Raw genomic sequence first — 26,130 nt, 5'->3', positions numbered from 1 at the left:
CATCTACTATGCCTGACCTTGGAGCAATTATTAACAACACTGAAAGACAAAGATGGGCATGTAGCATCTTCTCATGCTGATGCTCTCCCCTTTCTCCTAGATATAGTTGTTGAGCTTCAACTAATCATTCCCACTTTTGCTGTACTAAGCGCTGCCAGGGTGACAGGAATCTAACGAGATCTTTCTCATAATTCCTACATTTCTGTGTTTAACCACATGGTCTGTTGGATGAGTAGGGGAAGAGAGAAGAAATATTTGGAACAACATGTGCATCCCGAGTATACAAACAAGAAGGATACATTTGCAATGAATAGTATCAACAGAAATCCTTGTTTTCCCACTGCATCTTTCACCTTGAATATCACAATCAAGGTTTTCTAGTTCTATTTGAGTATCTGTGCTGTGTTGCCCCAAAATTACACCAAAATCTCCCGGCTTTTGAGCACTAGTGTGAAAATTTCTCCATACTTCCCATCTTTATAATGTCTGTAAGTAGGATAAATAATTTTCCAATTAAATTCAGTTATGCCATAGCCCAGCTACATACTTAGGATCAAATGACCCAGATTTATGGGATGTCAGAATTCATGCAGCCAATTGCCAGAGAATGTTTTTATCTTATTAATTTGGTCTGTTTTCAAATCAGAGTAGGGGTGATGGAAATAAATAACTTGCTTATGCAGTGTATATTCCTTGACTTGTATTTCACATCATTGTGCCAATTGAGAATTTAGTTTATAATTTATGGATGACTCCAATAAATTATAATGTATGGAAAAACAAAAATAAAAGATAGAATCAGGCTGATGTAGTTATATTACAATGTATACAAGTTCATCGGAAAGCTGATCTTGCAGCCTTGGGTGTAGAGGTTTGTAATTTTTAATTTGGTTGTTATTAACCCATAAACTAATCAAAACTGAGAAGTCTAGCCACAGAGAAAGCAAAATATTGTATATGCATAATCAAATTAAATATTGCCTATGCTGAGAAAGGAACAATATATTTCCCACACCCTTGTGTTTCTCTGGACTTTTGCACTGGTCAATTCCCACATGGTTTCACCTGCCCATTGTTGACATACCTATCCACTTGGATTTCTTCTCTCTTGGTTTAACTTTCCTATCCCGTCCCCTACCAAGATCTATCTGCCCACCATCTGGTTTCGCCTCACCTACCAGCCTCTGTCTCAACCTTCCCCCATTCCCTCCCCAGCCTAACTCCATCTGCCTGCATCCTGGTTCTACCTATGCTCTGCCTAACATCTCTGTTTCACATCTATACATTGGCTATCTATAGGCCACGCTGCCTGTCCTGATACAGGGTCTCAACCTGAATCACTTATTATTCCTTTGGCTCAATAGATGCTGCCTTAACCACTGAGTTCTTTCTTCAGCGTTTCACTCCAGATTCCAGCACCTCCAATCCCATTGTCTGCAAAATATTTTGTACTGTATTTTAAAAGTGAGAACAATACCAATGGACTAATATATCAAGGAGCGTGTGCGTCAAAGGTGAAAAAAATAGTTGTAAAGCTTTGGTCAATCTTCAGAGTCCTTCATTCAGGTTAATGCCTCAGACCTTAGAAAAAGCACAGACTCACATGATAGGCTTAAGAGGTTAAACAATTTAGGGAACACACACAAAATGCTGGTGGAACGCAGCAGGCCAGGCAGCATCTATAGGAAGAGGTACAGTTGACGAAGGGTCTTGGCCCGAAACGTCGACTGTACCTCTTCCTATAGATGCTGCCTAGCCTGCTACGCTCCACCAGCATTTTGTGTGTGTTGTCTGAATTTCCAGCATCTGCAGATTTCCTCGTGTTTGAGTAAACAACTTAGGGGTTGATTTTACCCTTTGATACAAGCTGTGAGGTAATTCAATCAATTAGGCTGCAACATCAGGAATCTTCACCAATAGATTACTTTGTTGCTCCACCACACCCAGTCTCTAGCCTTTATCTTAGCTGTGCCTGGGGTCTTTGGCTTGTATATTAATTTCTTCCGGGATCTTTGGCCTCCCTCTTAATCAATCCTCGTCTTATGCCTACATTGGAGCAATGAACTACAGTGGAAAAGGGATGTGTCATGCAAAAAATATTGGTTACCAAGATAAGTATAATATAATGGTTTGACAAGTCCTTGGAAAAAAAGGTGTTGATAGAGTTGAAGTTGTACTCACCTTCCCACAGATCTTGGCAAATTATCAAAGTTCAAAGTAACTTTATTATCCAAGTACATATATGTCACCACATACAACCCTGAGAGTCATTTTCTTGTGGCCATACTCAATAAATCCATAATAGAATCAATGAAAGACTACACCAACTTAGGCGTTCAGTGTGTAAAAGACGAACTGTAAATACAAAAAGAAAAAAGTAATAATAAATAAACAAAAAATATCAAGAACATGAGATGAAGAGTCCTTGAAAGTAAGTCCATAGGTTGTGGGAACATTTCAAAGACTGGGCAAGTAAAGTTGAACCCTTTGGTTCAAGGTGGTTGAGGGGTAATAACTGTTCCTGAACCTAGTGGTGTGAGACCTGAGGCTCCTGTGCTTTCTTCCTGATGGCAGCAGTGAAAAGAGAGCATTATCCAGGTGGTGGGATCCCTGATGATGGATGCTGCTTTCCTGCGACAGTATTTCATGTTGATGTGCTCAATGGTGGGGCAGGCTTTACCTGTGATGAACTATTGAACACAACAATTAAAACTAAATATGACATTTAAATCTTTGTGAGCAAACAGCCCATCATTTGTTCATTTGTTCCTCAAGACACTGAGTGAACCTGTATAATTCATGGTCTTGCATCTATCTGATTTGAAAGACGTTCAGTGCTGTACTTGCTGTTCAAATCTTCTCAAAAGACTTTGCTGAATTTCCAGTAGAAAGTGTTAGCCAGATTTAATGCTACATAGCTACTACCTAACCACCTGAATGTTTGCAGAATTAGTTCAATGATTCTGCTCCACCATTCCATCCTGGCTAATTTATTACTCTTCTCAACCCCCATTCTCCTGCCGTCTCCTCGTAACCTTTGACATCCTGATGGATCAAGAACCTATCAACCTCCGCTTTAAATATACTCAATAACTTGGCATCCGCAGCCATCTGTGGAAACAAATTCCACAGAATCACCAAGCTCTCCTATAGAAAATCCTCCTATCTCCGTTCTAAATGGATGTCCGTCTATTCTGAGGCTGTGCCCTCTGGTCCTCGACTCTCCCACTGTAGGAGACATCCTCTCCACATCAACTCTATATAGGCCTGTTAATATTCTATAGGTTTCAATGAGATTACCCCTAACCCCCTCCCCCACCCATTCTTCTAAACTCTAGCGAGTACAGGAGCAGAGTTATCGAATACTCTGCATAGATGAACCCTTGTACTCCTGGAATCATTCTCATGAACGTCCTCTGGATCCTTTCTGATGCCAGTGCATCTTTTCTTAGATAAGGGACCCAAAACTGCTCACAATACTCCGTGTGGTTTGACCAATGTCTTATTACATCTTTCATTTATATTCTAGCCCACTCAAAAGGAATGCTAACATTGCATTTGCCTTCTTTACCATCGAACACAACCTGCAAGTTAACCTTTCGGAAATCCTACACAATGACTCCAAAGACCTTTTGCACCTCTGAGTTTGAATTTTCTCCCTGATTGGAAAATAGTTTATGGCTTTATTTGGGCTACCAAAGTGCCTGGCCATGCAGTTCCCTGCACTATAGTACATCTGCCACTTCTTTGTCCATTCTTCCAATCTATCCAAGTTCTTCTGTTGACTGCCTGCTTTCTCAGCAGTACCTTGCCCCTCTACCACTATTCATATCATCTACAAATCTGGCCACAAGCTATCAATTCTATCATCCAAATCATTGGCATATAATGCAAAAAGATCAAGTCCCTATACCGACCCTTACGGAACACCACTAGTCACTGTAAGCCAACCAGAAAAGGCCCATTGTATTCCTACTCTTTACTTCCTGTCAATCAGCCAATCTTCCGTCCATGATGGTATCTTTCCTGCAATACCAAGGGCTCTTCTCTTGTTAAGCAGCCTCATGGGCTCACGTCAAAGGCGTTCTGAAAATTCAAGTACACAACATCCACTGACTCTCCTTTATCTATCCTGCCTATTATTTCCTCAAAGAATCTCAATAGATTTGTCCGGCTAGATTTTCCCTTAAGGAAACCATGCTGACTTCATCCTTAATAACGGACTCCAACAACTTCCCAACCATTGAAGTTAGGATAACTAGCCTATAATTTCCTTTCTCCTGTCTCCCTCCCTTCCTAAAGACTGGAGTGCCATTTAAATTTTACAGTCCTCCAGAACAATTCCAGAATCTAGTGATTGTTCAAAGACTATTACTAATGACTCTGCAATCTCTTCAGCTACCTCTATCAGAACCCTGGGGTGAAATCCATCTGGTCCAGGTGACCTATCTGTAATACCTTCAGAACATTTTAGTTTCCTAAGCACCTTCTCCTTAATAGCAACTGTATTCACTTCTGCCCCCAAACACACTCAAATTTCTGGCATTCTGCTAATGTCTTCCACAGTGAAGACTGACGCAAAATACTTATTAAGTTCAACTGCCATTTATTTGTACTTCATTACTACCTCTCCTGCATCATTTTCCAGCAGTCCAATATCCACTTTATCTTTTAATCTTTATATATCTTAAAATCATTTTGGTATCCTCTTGTAGATTATTGGCTAGCTTACTTTCATATTACATCTTTTCTCTCTATGGCTTTTTAGTTACCTTCTGTTGGTTTTTAAAAGCTTCCCAATAATATTTGCTATATTATATGCCCTCTCTTTTCCTTTTATGCTATTTTTGATTTCCTTGTCAGCCATAGTTGCCTCATCCTCACTTTAGAATACGTCTTCATCTTTGTGATGTCCTGCGCCTTCCAAATTACCCCCAGAAACTTCAGCCATTGCTGATCTGCCATCATCCCTGCTCGTGTCCCCTTCCAATCAACTTGGGCCAGTTCATTTTATCTTCTCCTTTTCAAACTGCAGTGTAAATTCTATCATGATATGATTGCTGCTTCTTAAAGCCTCCTTTATCTTTAGCTCCCTAATCAAATCCAGTTCATTTCATACACCCAATCCAGAATTACTTTTCCTCTCGTGGGCTCAAACACAAGCTATCTCAAAGATCTGCAAATTCTTTCTCTTGTGATTCAGTACCAATGTGATTTTCCCAGTCTACCTGCATATTGAAATCTTCCATGACTATTGTAACAATGTCCTTTTTCCATGACTTTTCTGTTCCCCATTGTAATATATTTCCCACTTCCTGGCTACTATTCAGAGGCCCATATATAACTCCCATCAGAGTCTTCTTACCCCTGCAGTTTCTTAACTCTACTCACAAGGATTCTACATCTTCCGATCCTATGTCATCTCTTTCTAAGGATATGAATTCATTTTTAACCAACAGAGACCCCTCACCCCCTCTGCCTGTATCATTGAACGTTCAGCTCCCAACTATGATCTTTCAGCCACAACTCAGTGATGCCCACAACTTCATACCTGCCAATCTAAGACTGTACTGCAAGGTCATCTGCTTTACTCTGTATACCGTGTGCATTCAAAATAACACCTTCAGTCCTGTATTCATCACCTTTTTTGATTTTGTCTCCACGTTGCACCAACTCATCCAACTGACTGCTCTTTTGCCTTATCACCTGCCTGTCCTTCCTCGGTCTCAGTACACACTGCATCTACTTGTATACTGACTGCCCCATCGTTATTTTGATTCTGCATAGAAGTAAAGGTTGAACTTGCTTTCATCAATGCTTTTATGAAAATTGATCTGTCCATTTGCAAGTGAATCGCTGGCAATCATACTTATGCTAATTTCTTAGATGAAAGTAAGTGGCCCATCTGAAAGGAATTTCCTTACCTTGCTAGGCTGAGAAGGTGATTACTTAGATTGCAAATGAACCCTAATGTGGTCCCACTGCTAAAAACTTTTCAAACTGATGCTAGGGTTTGGATCTATTGTTCATTCCAGGCCACTTGTTCAATTATATGGTGATGTGCTGCAAGCTCTCTCTGAAAGGTCTTCCAGTGAGTAGCAGTTAATTGCTGCCGCAATAACTTGTAAGATTTTTTAAGTCCTTCAATACCTATCCACTGAGAAGAGTAGTAAAGGAGTAGTAATTAAGCTGGCCAGTAGTGAAGTGGCATCTGCATCAGACTTCAAGGCAAGTGGTTCGGGGTTTAAGTCCGGCTGGCTCCTTGCCCGCTTTCCATCTGTGCTGGGTTGAGCGTCAAGTTAGCAACTCGGCCTCATAAAAGCAGACAAAAAAAAGCTAAAGAAATGACGAGGTTGCTGCCCGATGTGCTGCAGGGCGTGGAAATGAACAACAATTACAGATGTTGTAGAATTTCCTATATATGAATCAATTCAATCAGCATTAATTGAAGCCTTTACCATGTGAACGCTACCAGAGAATGTAGATCTGTATGTAGGCTTTCCCTTTCATATTGAAGTAGTGCAGAAATTAGACTATTGGTTAACATTGAAAACAATGCTTGGAAAAATCATCATTGAATATAATCCTTCACATGGAGAATTTATGTGCTTGCACTTTAACTTGTAATAGTTAGCTTTAATATCATGTCACTAATGCCAGGCCCAGGCCACTAAATGCGAATTTTGCTCCAGAATATACAGCTGTAATTGTAGGATCATGTTCAACATTCTGAAAGTGATGATTGATGTATTCCCTCTTAGGAGATCCTAACTGAAGACATACCGATAACTAACTGGGAAAAACAAGTTTTTCTATCCCATGGAGCTTTGCTGGCAAAGTGTTGTCAAGGAGCAATGCAGCTCGCAAAGCATGACACTGAAATTCAAGAGATGGCATTTCAGTATGGCAAGCACATGTCTTTAGCCCACAAGGTAAGCAGCTTTTTACTGTGTAAAGTAACTAAATTAGTCAATTCTATTCACAAATATAGGAAATTCACAGCTACAACAGTCTCAAATGTGTATCATAGTTGAAGGTCTGGATGTCTAATTGTTTTAAGTGTAGATCTGATTTATTTTAATAATGTCTTAAGTCTGATCTATAAATGCATTGCCGCTGCTGTTTAAATTTCCACAAATGTTCAACTCTCCCAATAGAAAGCTAGGCAGCCAATAATACTTGGAGAGGGAATTGTATTCAAAAGATTAGTTAAAGTGCAAGGTTGACAGTAAAAGCAGAAGTAGATAAAATCTCTCTCTGTGTATCTATGACAGTTAATTGTTTTTAACATTCCTTTTCCCACACACCACTCCACCCTTCCTTGCCCCTGAGAATGAAAAAGCACGTGGTCATTTTAATTCACTATTCCTCTCCTTCTGTACAAAAAATAACCTCCTATTATTGGAGATCTAACTCTCAGATTAAAAAAAACAAAATAACCAGTTAATTTTATTTTGAATACAATTACTTTTGTGGGGTTATTATTGTTTGTGCAATCATCATAAATATTTAGTTTAACTTAAAATGACTAGGTATTTTTATATTGCTTTTCGTACCCCTTTCAATGCAGTTTGTGTTCATGCAGTGTTTTTGAAGTGTTGTACAGTATCTGTTGTAACATGGAAAGTGTCTGAACTAGTAGATTTTTCTGATGTTTGCACTGATATTGGTCCCAGGTTGACCCAATCAGGAGTAGGATTGCAACAGTCCTGTATTTCCTACTCCCTTCCTGTATTTTTCCTATCCTGTTTTTGAGAAATTTGATTCTGGCTAGGCAGAATTTAGTCTCCTGAAGAAGTAAGAGTTCTTGACAGATGATATGGTGAATTAACTTTGAGTCTCATTGCAGAGAAACCAGGAATCAAAGCTAATAAAACTAATCTAAAATAATGAGTAAAACTGCATGAAGCAGATTGTATTCAAAATTTGGGGCTTGCCCCCGATATTTTGCCATATTGCCGTTTTGGTCTTGTGTATTGTAACTGAAGAGCTTAATGATAAAGGTTAGTTCAGTTTATTTGTTATTCTGTTGCTCTGTCGCAACTGCAGGATAATTTTGCTGTAATTTAAGATAGCTGACTTTGGCATTTGCTTTTCAGTGTCAGTCCCTTACTTATAAGCAGCTTTTGAGGGAGCTGTGCCAAATAATGAGTCTTCAGGCAATCTCTCCTATTACCTGAATTTTTTCATTAATTTTATCTGTATCGACAAATACTGGTTAAACTTCCTTAATTAATACAAAAAAAACGGTTGATTTCCAATACCCTCTTTGCTTTTTTGTTTGCCTTGTAATGTCAGATTAACAATTCATTTCATCCCATTATTTTCAATGTAATTTATTTCAGCACATCTATTATATTCTTATACAACAACTCATGTTGTAATAGCTTCGCTTTTATTTATTTTGCAGTCTTTCTACTTGCCAAATGTTTCAAGGTAAACTAGAAATCAGGTTAAAGAATGAGAAATGTCCACTCTTTTCATTAACTGTATTGATGAACAAACCATTCCCATAATTACATAACTTCTTTTGTGATCTGTGTATTTACTGTCATAAATCTGCACAGCGTATATGTGCACGCTCTGCACCATATGAACTTGTGTTTCTCCCGTTATTGATACAACTTATTCCAATGCTTATATAAATGGGAATTCTATTTGTGTCTCCCTCAAAGGTTTTCAGGCAAGTTGCACAGAGTTTAAGAACAGTTTGCTGTTAATGCTGAGTAGCTGCTGAAAAGATGTGTACTGACTCCAGCAACACTTTTTCCAGACAGACTTTCTAAGTCGTACTTGTGATTAAACATAATGTAATGATAGGAATAGCACAGAAAATAGTGTTATTGTTTGTAATAGAAAAGCTCTATTTTAAAAACTTTCTGTTGACCATTGATTTAGATAATTGGGGTAAGAAGCAAGCGGTTAAACCAAGTCTAATACTGTTAACGTAATTAATTAACAACTGGCCACACAAATGCGATTTCCTTGTTTTGTTACATTTAGAAGAAAAATCATCTTGATTGTCAGCAAAATTAATTTGAGTGCTAACCATGCAACATTTAATTAACTGTATATTTCTTAATGCTGAGCTGACTGCAAACCATTGGAGAACTTTCAAATTAACATTGGTGATGTCAGGAACCACACAAGCTGATTCATTAAAATTTTTAATTGGATAACCAGTGATGGTCTAACATTAGAATGTTTGCTTTTACTAGAGGTATTAAAGAGGATCAGCAATGAGTAAACAATAGAATGGCTGTTCAGGGAAACATTGGTTATTTTCTTTAAGAACTCATTATGCCTTACTAATAATTGAATGGCTTTATTAACGGAACATTGAGCAAAAGGTTTATCTTATTAATCTCTCTGAAAATATATTTTATTTTTTGTTGCTTGTTAGCTAGAGATAATTGGCTTGAAAGAAATGGAACAAATCAACTAGTGATAGTTCATTCATGGTTTTTGTTGTTAAGAAAGAATATTTATTTTTCACAATGTAACTGGCCTTTGTCTTAGCCATTTTAAGGTGGTGTTCCCATCCAGAACAATAGTTTTTAAAAATTGTTCTTCCTCTTTGCTTCCCTTACTGATTTCTCATCTACCTAAAGACACTGAATGCAAGTTTGAGAAATTGGAAAGACTTTGCCCAAAATTCCACTCTGGTATAATTCCCTCTCCCACCTTGGTATTTTTATTGACATACTATGCGGAATAGGCCATTCTGGCTCTTTCAGCCATGCTGCCCAGAACTCCCTCAATTTAATCCTAGCCTAACCCTGAGACAATTTACAATGACCAATTAATCTACCAACCAGTATGACTTTTGAGCACGAGAGAAATGTGGAGCACCCGGAGGAAACTCACGTGGCCATGGAGAGAACGTACAAATACTTTACAGACATCAGCGGGAATTGAACCCAGGTCTCTGTTACGGTGAATTGTTGCGGTAACCACTACAATACCATGCCACTCTCATTTACTTACCTGCCTGTCACCTCTCTCACGTGCTCCTCCCCTTCCCTTTCTTCCATGGTCTTCTACCTTCTCCTATCAGATTCCCCCTTCTCCAGCCCTGTATCTCTATCACCAAGCAACTTCTCAGCTATCTACTTCACTCCTTCCCCCTCTCCTGGTTTTACCTATCACCTACTACCTTGTACTTCTTCCTCCCCTTCCCCACCTTTTTACTCTGACTTCTCATCTTTATTTCCAGTCCTAATGAAGAATCTCAGTCCAAAACATCAACTGTATACTCTTTTCCACAGATATTGCCTGGTCTGCTGAGTTCCTCCAGCATTTTATGTGTGTTGCTTTGATTTCCAGCCTCTCTTGCCTGTGTATTCAGTGTCATTCTTCGATCATTAAAAAATGTTACTCCGTTTCTTAAGCAAGCAAGTAAATGAGGTGCAACTTTGTTGAAAAACAATGAAATTACAAATATTTCAAATTAAGTGGATTTAGAATTTCAATGCATTAGATTGTTTTGCACTTTTTTTCATATCATTCCTTTAAGGATTGTAGAACTTTTCTAGGCTATCAGTGAGCATTCCTTAATATAATCATTTATTAGTAGTGAAAGCTGTGATCCTGGATTTTAATCACCTGCAGCAGCAGGAAGTAACAGATTATTTACCAGACTGTTTGAGTGCATTATTGAACCTGCTGCCTCCCAGAAAGCCATGGTACTCATCTTGTAACCGAAGTTCTCACAAAAGTAAATGTTGGAGACTATTAGATAAGAAAGATGGACATTTCAGCATCCTTTTTTTTTTGAGGCACCTGAATTTATTTTAAAATGCTCCAAAGCCAGCAAACAGTTAGAAATTTTAAATTAGGAGACACCAGGTGTGTGTTCCAAAATATCAACAGAGGTTAGGGAAACCAAAGTCATTATTGTTTTGCTGTACGTGGGCATGTCTTTTTCATATGGAGGTAGACTAGCATATACAGGAGTGATGTTGTCTTGTTGTGAGATTGACTCAAGGAGGTAGTCCATAAGACCTTAATACACAGGAGCAGAATTAGGCCATTTGGCCCATCAGATCTGCACCACCATTTGATCAAGGCTGATCAGATTCCCCCTCAGCCCCAACCTGCTGCCATCTCTGCGTAACTCTTCGTGCCCTGACTTATCAAGAATCTTATCAACTCCTGCCTTAAATACACCTAATGGCCACAGCCGTCTGTGGCAACAAATTTCATAGATCCATCACCCTCTGGCTAAAGGAATTCCTCCTTATTTTGGGCAGCATGGTAGCGTAGTGGTTAGCACAACACTTCAGAGTTCAGGCAACCCGGGTTCAATTCCTACAGCTGCCTGTCAGGAGTCTGTATGTTCTTCCTGAACTGTGGCTATGGCCTGCAGATATCACCGTGTGAACCCACTTCACAGTTCTGAATGCTCCTTGCTTACTTTTACTGCTTGCATGTTTTTTCTTCTTTTTTCTCTGCACGTTGAATGTTTCATGGTCTTTTGTTTTAATGGGTTCTATTGGGTTTCTTTGCTTTGTAGCTACCTGTAAGAAGATGAATCTCAAGGTTGTATAAAGTATACATACTTTGATAATAAATGTACTTTGACTTTGACTGTGAGGGTTTCCTTTGGGTGCTCTGGTTTCTTCCCACAGTCCAAAGACATACCGGTTGATCGCTTAATTGGTCATTGTAAATTATCCTGTGGGTAGGCCAGGATTAAATCAGGATATTGCTGGGTGGCACAGTTCAAAGGGCCAGAAGGGCACTGTATCTCAATAAATAAAGTGTTCAATCAGATTTCCCCTCATTCTTCTAAATTCTAGCAAGTACAGGCCCAGAGCCATCAAGCACACCTCGTAAGATAAGTCTTTCAATCCTGGAATCATTTTTGTGAACCTGCTGTGCACCCTGTCCAATGTCAGCAAGTCCTTTCTTTGGTAAAGGGCCCAAAATCTACTCTCAATACTCCAATTAAGGCTTCACCAGTGCCTTATAACGACTCAGAATTGCATCCTTGTTTTTATATTCTAGTCCCCTTGAGTTAAATGATATTGCCTTTGCCTTTCCCACCCACCACTGCCTCAACCTGCAAATTAACCTTTTAGAAAATCCTGCATGAGGCCTCTTTGCACATCGGATCTTAGAATTTTCTGTCCGTTTAGAAAATATTCTACACTTTTGTTCCTGCTACCAAAGTGCATGACCATGCACTTCCCACACGGTATTCCATGTGCTCCTCCAATATCTTCCAGACTACTGAGGTCAGGCTAACTGACCTGTAATTTCCTTTCTTCTGCCTCCCTCCTTTCTTGAAGAGTGGAGTGACATTTGTAATTTTCCAGTCCTCTGTAACCACGCCAGAATTTAGTGATTCTTAAAAGACTATTACTAATGCCTCCACAATCTCTTCAGCTACCTCTTTCAGAACCATGGGGTATAGTCCATCTGGTCCAGGTGACTTGTCTACCTTAAGACCTTCTCCCTATTAACAGCAACTGCATTACTTCTGCCCCCTGACACTCTCAAATATCTGGCAAATTGCTAGTGTCTTGCACAGTGAAGACTGACATAAAATACAGTTCATCTGCCATTTCCTTGTCCCTCAATTACTACCTCTCCAGCACCATTTTCCAGTGGTCCGCTATCCACTCTCATCTCTCATTTACTCTTTTTATATCTGCAAAAAACTGATACCTTTGATATTTTTGGCTTGCTTACCTTCATATTTCATCCTTTCCCTCCTTCCGCTTTTATTAGTTGTCCTGCGTTAGTTTTTAAAAGCTTCCCATTCCTCTAACTTCCTACTAATTTTTGCTCTTTTTTGTCTTTTTTGCTTTTATGGTGGTTTTGACTTCCCTTGTCAGCCATGGCTGTGTCGTCCTTCCTTTAGAATACTACTTCTTTGGGATGTATGTATTCTGTTGCCTTCTGAATTGCTCCAAGAAACTCCAGCCATTGCTGCTCTGCCATCAATCCTGCTAGTGACCCCTTCCAATCAACTTTGGCCAGCTCTTTTCTCATGCCTCTGTATTTCTCTTTATTCAACTGAAATACTGATACATCTGATTTTGACTTCCCTCTTTTAAACTGCAGGGTGAATTCTATCACGTTATGATCACTGCCTTTGAACGGTTTCTGTACTTTACGCTTCCTAATTAAATCCAGTTCATTACACAACACCCAATCCAAAATAGCTGATCCCCTAGCGGGCTCAACCACAAGCTGCTCTAAAAAGCCATGTCGTAGGCATTCAAATTATCATCTCTGATACAAAATCAGCACCAACCTGACTTTACCACAGTAATGTTGCCCTTTTGACATGCATTTTCTCTCTTCCATTGTAATTTGTAGCCCACATCCAGGTTACTGTTCAGAAACCTGTATATAACTTAGGGCCTTTTTACTCTTGCATTTCCTTAACTCTATGTACAATGATTCTACACCTTACTATGTCACCTCCTTTTAAGGATTTGATTTCATTTTTTACCAACAGAGCTATGCATCCCTTCTGCTCTGTGCCTGTCCTTGTGATATAATATGTATCCTTGAATGTTAAGCTCCTAACTATGATCTACTTTCAGCCACGATTCAATGTTGCCCACAACATCATATCTGCCAATATCTAACTGTGCAACAAGATCTTACCTTATTCTGATAACTGCATGTATTCAAATCTAACACTTTCAGTCCTGTATTCATCACCCTTTTTGACTTTGTCCCCGTTACACTGCAACTGATCCCACTGACTACAATGTTGCCCTATCATCTGCTTGTCCATCCTCACAGTCTCAATGCACACTGCTTCTGTTGGCATACCAACTGCCTCATCCTCAGCCCTACACTCAGTTTCCCATCCCCCTGCCAAGTTAGTTTAAACTCTGCCCAACAGTTCGAGCAAACTTTTCTGCAAGGATATTGGTTCCCCTTTGAGTTCAGATGTAACCCATCCTTTTTGTACAGATCATACCTTTCCCGGAAGAGATCCCAATGATCCAAAAATCTGAAACCCTGCTCTCAGCCACACATTAATCTGTCAGATCATCCTATTCTTATCCTCACTGGCACGTGGAACAGGCAGCAATCCAGAGATTACTACCCTGGAAATAATCTGCTTTTCAGCTTTCTACATAGTTTCCTAAATTCACTTTTCAGGACTTCCTCCCTTTTCCTGCCTATATGATTGGTGCAAATATGTATCAAGACTTCTCACCCTCCATCTTTAGAATGCTGCGGTCCAGATCCGAGATGTCCCTGACTCTGGCACCTGGAAGGCAACATGCCATTTGGGTGTCTCTATCATGTCCACAGAATCTTGTGTCTACTTTTCTAACCACGAAATCCCTATCACTATTGCAGTCCTCTTCTCCCCCTTTCCCTTCTGAGCTGCAGCGCCAGAGACCCAGTTTGCACCTGAGGTGCAGTATGATGCATGAAAACTCTGTCATTTGGGATTTAGGTTAAATTTTCTTTATGATTTATTAGATGGCCCTGTGTTCTGACAGATTTAACTTCTAAAGGTTGAGAAATGGTCATTGCAACCGTATGCTGCAGGCAGTAATTTTGCAGGAATGTGACACATCTGGTGATTAAAAATAATTATCAAAGTTATGCTACTGGAATGGTTCTGGGCTTATTTAAAATGAAGAAAAATACAGTCAATGCTCTGGCACTGCAATACAGTTGATCAGTTTGATTCTATAGTTAGGTGGGTCTGAAAATTTCTGATCTAATTATGTAGGCTCATCAATATTTGACACTGCATTCACTTGCACAAAGAATAGTTGTATGGGCTTTTAGCAGGTCTCTCATAGTTTATTCTTTGGTTATAAGTTAAGGTAGGATTTGGGTGGTGGGGCGAAGATGCATTTCTACCAAGGAGATGTAAGGCGCCCCTTCCCTCTGATAGGCTGCTAGTTTGAATAAATCATTGCTGCATTTTAGTGTTTTGCACTGTTATGATAGTGCCTTTTAATCTTTTATAGTGCTTGTTCCTTTTCATCCTGCTTCTTTGTTGTGCCATACTTGCTCACGGATTTTTGCAAATTAATAAGGCAAGCTGAATTGCTTCACCAAATCCTCAATTTAGTCGCGAGGTTGAAATTTTGGCTCATTTTATTATATTCCTCATTAATAAATGTAATCTTTATTTCCTATTGCTATTCATTTTCCAGTAATAATATTTTGCAGATTAATTCAGACCTTCAGCCGTTTATTGAGGAAACCTTCTGTGATACTGTGCCTTTTAGCCTGAACTCTGCTCCCGTAATATTACATCAGGAGACCTCAGGTCGGGACACATGGATTAATCAACTCAAGCAGGTAGGTTTTGAAGGGTATTTACAGGTTACGTCATTGGTTTGTAACAGAACATCATTATGAACAATTACAACCTATGGAATATCAGACAGGGGTTTGAAATCCTGTTGATGCTTGATATTCTGGTTAAGAATAGAACAGAAAATGCTGTTAGCACTCAGTAAGCATCTGAGAGAAATAGTGTTAACTACTCAGGTGAATAATCTTGTATCAGAACTCTTGAAATACAAGTTGAAGACTGATTATTCAATGTTACAATAATCAAGCTTCCTTATTATTTTATATAGATATCAGTTCTTTTCAATTAAGTTTACCTTACCCTTTTGAGTTCTTTTCTTTCCATTACCTGTACGATAACATGAGCGACAGATGCTTAGCCAGAGTAGCCATTCTTCGCAAGATAAATTGGACAGTGAAAGGTGATGGACTGTCCAGCTCTGAGCTATTAAGGTTGACTTCAAACTTGCACAGTGTAAAGTAAGCCATTGTATAGTAGTTAAAAAGCTACCTGAATTTTATTCATGTTATCCAATTATAGAGTCAATTACTGAATAGTAAAAAGAAGAAAGGAAAATATTCGATTCTCTGCTGATTCATATATGAGCAGAGTATTTTAGTTGGGTGAATAGCCAGTGAGCAGAGTTATAAAATAATTATCAAAAGAACCAGATGCTGATGAAGAGAAATATAATTAGGCAGTATGCTGTGATCTGGAAGGGTCTGCTTTTAGATAGTTAAAGGCAAATTATGTTTATCTAACTTTTTACTTATTTTACTTACTTTTTTATTTATTTGAAGTTTTTAATGATTGAATTAAGTCACTGATCTTTAATTGTATTTGAATGCTTCTGTATTCAGCTATCAGTTTATTTGAAGCTGTTTTGTGTGCAGGGTTGTTCTGGGCTGTTATTATGCTGCATAAGTCTCATTGATACATAAGACCTCACCAGTTTAGATTGAGACAACTTTGTAAGCAAGTTGATACCAGTAGATGTGAAAATATTGAGATTGTAAATACCTTGTTTGGTGAGTTTTATGTCATGTTGAGTGAATGGTAAATATTGACAGAGAAAAAACAGACCAAGTCCTCTGTCTTTCTTCAAAGTAATGCCATGAGAACTTTTATGCTCATCTGATTTACTATCTTGTCCAAATGATGGTATCTCCAAGATTTCAGTATTCTTTTACTCATACACTGAAATGTCAGCCTAGATTCATGTGCTCAAGTCACCAGGTGCAAAGAACATGCAATTATTGTGTATAATGTCAGAACTGCTTAATCAGTTAACCTTTGTATTTATATTTCCTGTGAAGTATCTGTTTACCCATTTGTTTATTGTTTGTCCATATTTCAACTAAGTTTTACAACTGGAAGTTCTTCCTGAGCATTAAATTTTTAATTAGGGCAGCTAGATGTAGGATTGATTTTGAGTGCATGGAGTGAGGAACAAATCTCACAGAATTGGGAAATTGCAAACTACTCAATGGTTAACCAACCTTTGCTGTAGGATAAACCAGTTTGTTAGCATAGTGCCAGTTACCACAAAACATACACAAAATTGCTGAAAGTGCTCACCACCGCAGCCAGCATTTCTTGAGAAAGAGAAAGTTAACACTTCATTAACTTGAAACATTTACCTTTGTTTTCCTTCTCTATGAATCTGCTGAATATTTCCAACTCTTTCTAAGATCTAATCCAAAAGCAGGATCTCAACGTGTATACATCATTAGCTAGGCCACAGATCAAGTATTTGCCTAGTTCTGGCTGAGTTGGTTCAGCAAGTGGGTGGGGGGGGGGGGTGCAGTCAAGGGCATAATAAGATAGCCCATGAGAGATGGTGGCCATGGTGAGAGGCTTCAGCTACAAGAAAACGTTACAGAAACTTGGCTCTAATTTCAGAACTGGTAAAGTTAGGAGTAATAATGATAGAAATATTTAATATTGTCAACGATCTAATGTAATTAAGAAATATTTACATTCATTCTTTGGTAAATGGGGTTCATGCTTAAGTACTTCATGCCTAAGGTTATGATGGTGTGGACTATCTTGCAAGAAATAATGGAATAAATATTATTTAATAAATAAATAAGATTGGAAGGCGCGAGGAACGACAGAGCAAACAGGGGAAATATCTCATTCAAAGATCTGGCACAGGTGCATAAGGCCAAATGGCATCCACTTACATTCCGTATTATAGAAAGGAGCTCAACAGTGTCCACTCGAAGGTGAAGCTGTATCAGAACCATATTCTGTCCACACTCTTGTAAAAGTCAGAATGCTGGTGCATGACAGAGATCGGCCTTGCCAAGCTGTCGTCATTCCACATCATCAGCCTCTGGAAGATCCTCCATGTTTTCTGGCCCACAAAGATCTCTAACCACGCTCTTCTACTTCAGTATCACCAAGAGGACATGGCCACAATCATTATGAGGAAATGTTGGAGATGGTTTGAACACATGATGAGACGAGAAGCCAACTCCATCATTAAGACGGCACTTTACTGGACCTCTGAAGGGCAAAGCAAATACAGGAGACCAAAGACAATTTGGCGCCATACCGTAGAGACCGAAATGAGGACCCTGAACCACACCTGGGGCACAATAGAGAAGATGGCCAAGGTCAAAACAGACATGGAAAACCTTCATTGTTGCCCTAAAGGGCAGCGGCGTAACAGGCATTTGATGATAATGATTATAGAGAAGCCCTGATTTAATGTTTATAAAAATGCACTGTGTGATTAGTGGAGGTGTAGCCAACTTTATCGTTTACATTTTCAGAGTTATGGAGTTACACGGCATGGAAACAGGCCCTCATATCATCCATGCCAATCAAGCTGGTCAAACTGGTCTGTGTTTATCCTTTTTCCTGACCATGTATCAGTCTAAATGCCATTTAAGCATTGTAATCGTACCTTCATGCTGTGTACAACATTGTCGCTTTGCTTCAATATTGATCCGTTTGGTTGTATATATGTACAGTCAGATGACAATGAACTTGAATTTGATGCCCAGATCCCATTTTTTTTTTAGATATTTACAAATAAGAAACTTTTTAAGTACTGCGCTACCTACCTTTCTGACTTCATATCCAACTGATATCATGTAAAAAATTTTAGTTTTAAATACTTATCAGAAGGGTTTAATAGCAACTACTCATGGTATAATTATGAAAATACAGCCAGGTATATCTGATAAAATTAAGAATGAATGGGAAAGGGAACTTCAACTTCACTTACCTATAGAGAAATGGGAGAAAATTTGTCAATTAGTTAACTTTTCCTCTATATGTGCTAAACATACGCTGATACAATTTAAGGTGGTAAACTAGCCCGTGTTTACTCTCATATAAATCCTGTTTGTGACAGATGCCATTCTGAGGTAGCTTCTTTGACTCATATGTTCTGGTCTTGCCCTCTTTTGAAAAAATTTTGGAAAGATATCTTTGATATTATTTCAACAGTTTTGCGTATTGATTTACAACCTCATCCTATTACTGCAATTTTTGGTTTGCCAATGTTGGAACATAGCTCTTTATCCTCTTCAGCCTGTCAGATGATTGCATTTGTTACATTAATGGCCAGAAGATCCATTTTATTGAATTGGAAAGAAACCAATCCTCCTACTGTATTTCAATGGTTTTTCCAAACTATAATCATGTTTAAATTTAGAAAAAATCAGAAGTGTCACTTTTGATCCTTCGGTTAAATTCGAAGAGACTTGGAGGCTATTTATTCAACACTTTCATATGATGTAACTTGACCTTTTCCGAATCCTTTTTATTAATCTAGAATATATGGATAGAGGAGCGGAGTTAATGACATTAATGATTGTATTTGATGTAATATATTAGCGCAGCCTTGTTCTGTTTTGTTTAGATCAGTTCTTGGTTCAGTTTAGTTTAATGTTTTTTTAGTTTTTTTTTACTTTGGGGTTTTTTTTCCTTGATATTTTTTCATTTTTTCTTTTTATCATGGTTAATTATATTAAGAGGTTGGGAGGTCTACTATACTTGTATTATCTGTAGTTTTTACTTGCATATGTCAATTACCAATAATGTAATCCCAATCACTTTGTATTAGTACTGTTACTATGTTTATGAATTTGAAAATCAGTAAAAGGATTAGAAAAGAAAGAAAGAATTTGAACTACAAAACAGATATTCCACATTACCCTCCATTCAGAACCACATCTATTTCACATAGTTTTTCAACATTTCATCTAGATCTGAGCACTGTCACAAGATCTTCTGGAAAGAACCATTCATAATATTGAACCATCTTTGCATTTTCAGGATTAAGCTTTTTATTGGGCTCTGCGTTTTCCTTCACTGGAGATATTCTCCTCATAATAAACCTTCAAACCAAAGTACACTAATGCTTATTTTCAAACATTCATTGGCTTTGCTTCGACTTCACATCATGCCCACAGAATCTCCTGTGCACTTCCTCCAGGATTAGAAGATGTTTTTTGTGCTTGGAGCAATCAACAGATCTTCTTAGTTGTACAAGCAGTGATCAACTCTTTGCGAAAAGAAGACTTGATTCCTGAAGATAACATTATAAATCATTAGATTAGAGTGGTTCATGCATGTCGCTGGTTGACCTTCTTCCACAAATGTGTGCAGTTTTGTTAAAATCTTGAACCCTGAGTTACCTTTGTGTTCACTGGCTTTCATTAGTTTTCTTCAATAATGAGTGGTCATAATCCCTGTTACTTATGCAACATTTTGCTCTTCATTTTCTCTGATGTCTGTAAAACATTATCAGAATGTGCTTTCAGTGTATTGGTGGATTCCAACAATTGTAGTTGGCTGCAGTGAGCATCTTGATTTATCATCAACACCCGACTGATGCCAACACCAATTGTGGCACAGATATTGAACAATCTTAGTACAGATTGGCAACAACATCTCCACACTCATCGCCAGCACAAGTGCACTACAGGGCTGAGTGCTTAGTCTCCTCCTCCACTCACTCTATACCTATAATTTTGTGGATACAGCTGCAGTGCCGTATTTAAGTTTGCTGATAACACCACTGGTGTTGACTGAGTCAAAGGTGACCATAAGAAATAGGAGCATGCCGTTAGGTGGTGACGAATTTGGCACACAGAAGGGAGTTGGAAAATCTGGTTGAGTGGTGCCACAACATCAACTTCTTGCTCAACATCAGCAAAACCAAACAGCTTTGTTTTTGACCATAGGAAAAAGAAACGAAAGGTCCATGAGTCAGTCCTCATGAGGGGAATGGAGGTGGGACAGGGTAAGTCACTTTAAATTCCTTGCTGTTAACATATCAAAAGATATGGACTGGGACTGGCATGTAAATGTCACCACAAAGAAGGCACGGCAGCACCTCTACTTTCTTAGAAGTTGGTGTAGATTTGGCATGTCACCAAAAACTTTCACAAACTTCTATAGATGCACAATGCAGAGGATCCTAACTGGTTGCATAATGGCCTGTAGGGAAACACTAATGCCTAGGAATAGAAAAGACTACAGAAAGTGATGGATTCTGCCCAGTCCATCGCAGGCAAAGCCTCTCCACCATTGAGTACATTTACAGGGAGAGTTGCCACAAAGAAAGCAGCATCCATCATCATAAACACCGCCACCATGCCCTCTTCTCACTACTACTATTGGGCAGGAGGTTCAGAAGCCTTAGGTCCCGCAACACCAAGTTCAGGAATGGTTAGTTAAATTTCAGCCTCAATTGTCATTCAACCATATACATGTATACAGTTAAATGAAACAGTGTTCCTCTGGGACCAAGGTGCAAAACACAGCACATATAGTTATGATAGCACATACAGTTACAAAAATAATACTGGCACAAATGCCTGAGTGGCAGGGCCTGAAGATTGATGGTGCATGGGATGTTGTCCTGGAACCATGTTTCTGCAAGAATACGCATGGAGCAGTTCCTTATCTCATGCTGGGTCAGTTGCAGATGAAAGCAAATCTTCATGTCCTGTACTGCATCAGCTGCAGATGAAGGCAAATCAGCTTCTCTTGTGTTGGGTCAGCCACAGATGAAGACAATCCAGGGAGTGAACACTGGAAAAATAAACTAAAAAGTCTCAATGACCCAGAGAGCTATGTTGGCTGGAGTTGAAACTATGTGTAGGGTCACCCATGCCAAGCAGGTCAAAGAGTCAAAGTAGGTCTGTAGTCCAGTGTAGTTTTGTGTTTTTTTTGATGTAGTTCAGTGTAGTTTTTGTATTTTTCATGTAGCACCATGGTCCTGAAAAACGTTGTCTCGTTTTTACTGTGTACTGAAACAGCAGTTATGGTCGAAACGACAATAAAAAGTGACTTGACTTGAGTATATGCCAGACTAAGAGTGGTCCACCGGTCCTCCAGGTTCGGGTGTTCAGCTCAGGGCTAACAACCCTGACTGATAGAACAAGATTGTTATGGAAACATCAATGAAGAATCTGTCTATGCCTGGGTGGCCAAGGACAGACAGATGAAGGACCTTCATTGCTGCTCTAACTGCCAGCGGCACAACAGGCAGGATGTAAGCACAGAGTACAGGATGGGTATGTTCCAGTAAGGATGGCAATAGTACAGGGTAGGTATGCTCCAGTAAGGATGACAAGGAGAGGGAACCTTGGATGTTGAAAGAGCTGATGAATTTTGTCAAGAGGTAAAAGGAATTATATGAAAGGTTTAGGAAGCTAAAATCAAACAGAACCTTTGATGATTATAAAGATGCCTGAAATGAAATTTAAGAAGAAAATTAGGAAAGCCAGGAGGGGCCATGAGTAGGATTAAAGAGAATCCCAAGTAATTCCATACATTGAGCAAAAGGATAACTAGGGAGCAAATAGGACCATTTAAGGATAAAGGAGGGAATATGTGCTTGGAGGTGAAATTGTGAATAAGGTTGTAATCAGTACTTTGCACCAATATTTATCAAGGAGAATGACATGGAGGATAGGGAGATGAGTGTTGAGCATGCCGATATGTCAAAGCAGTTTGAGATAAAGGAGGTAGTGCTGAGTCTCTTAAAGAGCATTAAGGTGGATGGGATCCAGGACCTGATGGGATGGACCCCAGGTTAATGTGTACCTGGGATGAAATTGCTGCAGCCTTGACCAATATCTTGATGTCCTCTCTAGCCAGAAGCAAGGTTGCAGAGGACTGGTGAGTAGCTACTATTGTTTCTTTATTCAAAAGGGAAATGGGATAATCCTGGAAATCATAGATTGGTGAGTGTTAGGCCAGTGGTAGGGAAGTTGCTGGAGAATTTTTAGGGACAGGATTATGACCTTTGGAAAACCCTAGACCAATTTGTCACAGTCAGCATGGCTTTGTGCAGGGCAAGTCATCTCTTACTAATTTGAGCAGGTGACAAAGGTGATTGATGAAGGTGGAGCTGTGGATGTTGTCTACGTGGATTTTAGTAAGGCGCTTCACAAGGTCCCTCATGGGAAGCACATCCATAAGCTTAAAATGCATAGGATTAATGGTGAATTAGTTCAATTAGGCATCTAATTGTCAGATATTGGCACAACATCATGGCCGATGGGTCTATTCCTGTGCTGGACTTCTCTATGTTCTATGATTTCTGATGGTGTTGGTTAAGGAATAAATGTTACCAATCGCATTGAGAATATTGCTTCACTCCTATTCAATGGATACTGGAGGATTTTCCACAGCCTCCTTAACAGAGCAATGAATTTGGTTTAAACCTACCATTGAGGTACAGAACAGTGTTACCTTATCATTAAACCAAAGCCTCTCTTGATTATAGGCTGAAGATGGAAGGTGAATAAGTGTTCTATTTTCTCTGATGTACGACAAGCAGTATTTGAGTTGATAATGCAAAATTATTCTTTTTTGTTTTCTCTGTGATATCTATGCAGTAAAACATACTTCTGAGAGCAAAATCATTTCGGACATCTGAAAGGATCGTGAAAATGGTACAACAGTAATAGTTATGGAATCATAGAACACGACACACAGAAACAGGCCCTTTGGCCCATCTAGTCCATGCCAAACCATTTATCTGCCTAGTACCATCAGTCCGCACTCAGACCATAGCTTGGAATTCACTAAAACAAAATATCTCTCATTTACCTTGCTGCTTATTAGCATGCAGTGAAAACACAACACTGAACAAATTGCTGTAACACATTGACTTAATAAGTATACACAGAATTAAGTTGCAATTCTGAGCATGTAATTAAACTGGTGCTCTAGGTACATATCATCAAACTAATTATCCTGAAATGTCATGCTGTTCTTTTACAAATTTGAGCTGGATTTTTATTGTATGGAGGTATTCATACAACATGCAATACTGGCTGCACAACATATCTTTTACCATTCCCTTGTGCTGGAACCAAGTTCTCCCAAACATGTAATGAGAAATCTCACAATTTGAGTCACAGAACTACTTACCAGTGAAGCAATGAATTTTAGAATCATTATACCTTTTGAATAAATTGAATTAAGTGGCAGAGCCCAAATTATCTTTAACAAATTGATGCTATATCCTTTATTACCTCAAACTTGTCAAAGTGCCTTTCAGGTTTTCTGTAATTATTGCTTCCTTACTTCTAAGATTAAGTTTGCTAATCTGTGATAGTTCTCACAATCCTTTTGTAATAACCATGTTATATTTACCATTTTGTAGTCCTCTTGTACCTTCTTTGTATCTTGAAGATTATGTCAAGTCCTCCAGCAATCTCCATTTGTAACCCTATCAACTACCACCCAACACGTACTTTTCAACACAGCTTGCTTACTTCCATCACCTACCTCCACTGCCTCCAACTTTATTAATGCTTGGGTCACTAGAACTGAATGCATTACTCCAGATGCAGCCTAACCAAGTGAAGGTGGGAGGGTATGGCGGGGGGGGGGGGGGCATGAAGTAAGAAGTTGGTAGGTGATAGGTGGAAGAGATAAAGGGCTGAAGAAGGAGGAATCTAATAGGAGAAGGCTATGCACCATGGAAGAAAGAGAAGGAGGAGGGGAAGCAGGTGATGGACAGGAAGAAAAGGGGTGAGAGGGTAACCAGAATAGTGAGTGGAGAAAGGAACGGGTGAGCTTCCCCCTTATCTGATCTCACCGATCACCTGTCAGCTTGTACTTACCCCACCTTCTTATTCTGGTTTCTGCCTCCTTCCTTTCCAGTCCTGTTGAAGCATCACAGCCAAAAACATTGACTGTTTATTCCCCTTTGTAGATGCTGCCTGACTTGATAAGTTCCTCCAGCATTTTGTGTGTGTTGCTTCACTTTTGTTCTTTGGCATTTCCATCCCCTTAAGGCCAGGCATGATAACGCCTAAACGTAGAAGACATTTCAAATAGTATTAACAGTCACAGAATAATATAAATCAATTCTTTTAACAATATAAAGTGCTTTTTCCCGTTCTACTCAGGCAATTGTAATCTAGGATGTTGTCTCTTGATGAGCTATGAGTGGGGCAGGGTTAAGGTTTCCTAAATGTATTTAATATGGGACCCCTATTGGAATATATATTTTCACTGATCAGGACTTTATTTCAACATATCAGATATTTATGACAGCTGGGTGGTGGTGAAGTGAATTGCACAGGCAGCCTTGTAGACAGTTCATACATTTTATTATTACCATTATCACTCAGCAGTTTACCATTGTGAAGCCTCAAATTCATTCCCAGTGAAATAAATGCTAAGAACTTGGGATTTAATGATCATCAGCTACATTGTAGTGGATGAAAGTTTCAACTCTTTTGGTGGCTGGGGGAAAAGAAGGTTGAGCAAAACAATTCAACCTTGCAGAAGGGAACCACCTGCTTTAAAGTTTGAAGTAAATTTATTATCAAAGTATATATATGTCACCATATACAACCCTGAGATTCATTTTCTTGAAGGCATACTCAATAAATCTGTAATAGAATAATAATCATAATGGAATCAATGGAAGACCGCACCAGTGTGCACACTGACAGCTGCTATACAGTAGTCAGCAGCAGCTCAATCTTGATTGAAGGTGATAAACATCAGCAGTGGGGACACAGTGAAACTAAATATATATATATATTCCTTTTAGAAAAGAATATCTTGCACATCAAAATCTACGTGTTTATATTCAATTGAAGTTGATGATTTTTGGTCTGCTAGTTTTATATAGGAAATCTCTTGTTATTCTATTCAAAACAGATTCAGAATCAAGTGAAATTTAAATAAAACAGTGACATATTTGGATAGAACAAATTTAGATGATGATCATTGCAAAGCAGTTCACAAGTAATCCACCAGGAGGAATGATTAGGATGAGGCAACCAAAAGTGCGGTGAATGTTTTAAAGGAAGAGGGAAGGTTGGAGGTTTTATAAAGCAAGCCTTCAGCACAGTGTAGAAACCAGAAGAAGCCCCTGTTACCAGCAGTGAGCCACAGGCAAGAAGGATGCAAAGGAGAAATATAATATGTAGAGTCTGGAATCCAGATCAAAAAAACCTACTAAAGGAACTCAGCAGGTTAAGCAGTATCTCCATTTCCTGTACCTCTGCTCTCATTCCCTCCCCCCAGGTGAGACAGAGATCATTCCCGTGGTCTTCACCTTCCACTCCGATAGCTGTCACATCCACTTATCACCTTCTGCCACTTAAGCAGCTCCAGTGCGTCCATGTAACCTGCTGGAGGAAATCACTAAGGTAAGTAGCATCTGTGGAGGCAAAGGAATGGTCAATATTTCAGGTTGAGATGCTGCATCATGACGATGAGAGCCTGTGGGGGAGATAGCCAGTGAGTCTGGTAGGTGAAGAACCATACCTTCTCTTCTCCCTGCTTGCTGATTTCTTTGATTCCGTGGTCCACTCATTCTTTCCAACCAGTTCTGC

At 39.1% G+C, this 26,130-nt stretch overlaps 1 protein-coding gene across 1 annotated transcript in view; it reads left to right on the top strand.

Annotated features, from left to right (window-relative positions):
- Positions 1-26,130, top strand: part of pdss2 (prenyl (decaprenyl) diphosphate synthase, subunit 2) — a 228,774-nt gene that overhangs the window by 185,261 nt on the left and 17,383 nt on the right. Inside the window, exons 6-7 of the mRNA XM_072246133.1 lie at positions 6,762-6,932; positions 15,166-15,297. Coding sequence (XP_072102234.1) covers positions 6,762-6,932; positions 15,166-15,297 — 303 coding nt within the window. The remainder of the gene's footprint in view (positions 1-6,761; positions 6,933-15,165; positions 15,298-26,130) is intronic.

This window comes from Mobula birostris, chromosome 2 (assembly GCF_030028105.1).
Source record: "Mobula birostris isolate sMobBir1 chromosome 2, sMobBir1.hap1, whole genome shotgun sequence".
Taxonomy (NCBI): Eukaryota; Metazoa; Chordata; class Chondrichthyes; order Myliobatiformes; family Myliobatidae; genus Mobula; species Mobula birostris.
This window is presented reverse-complemented; position numbering and strand designations above follow the sequence as displayed.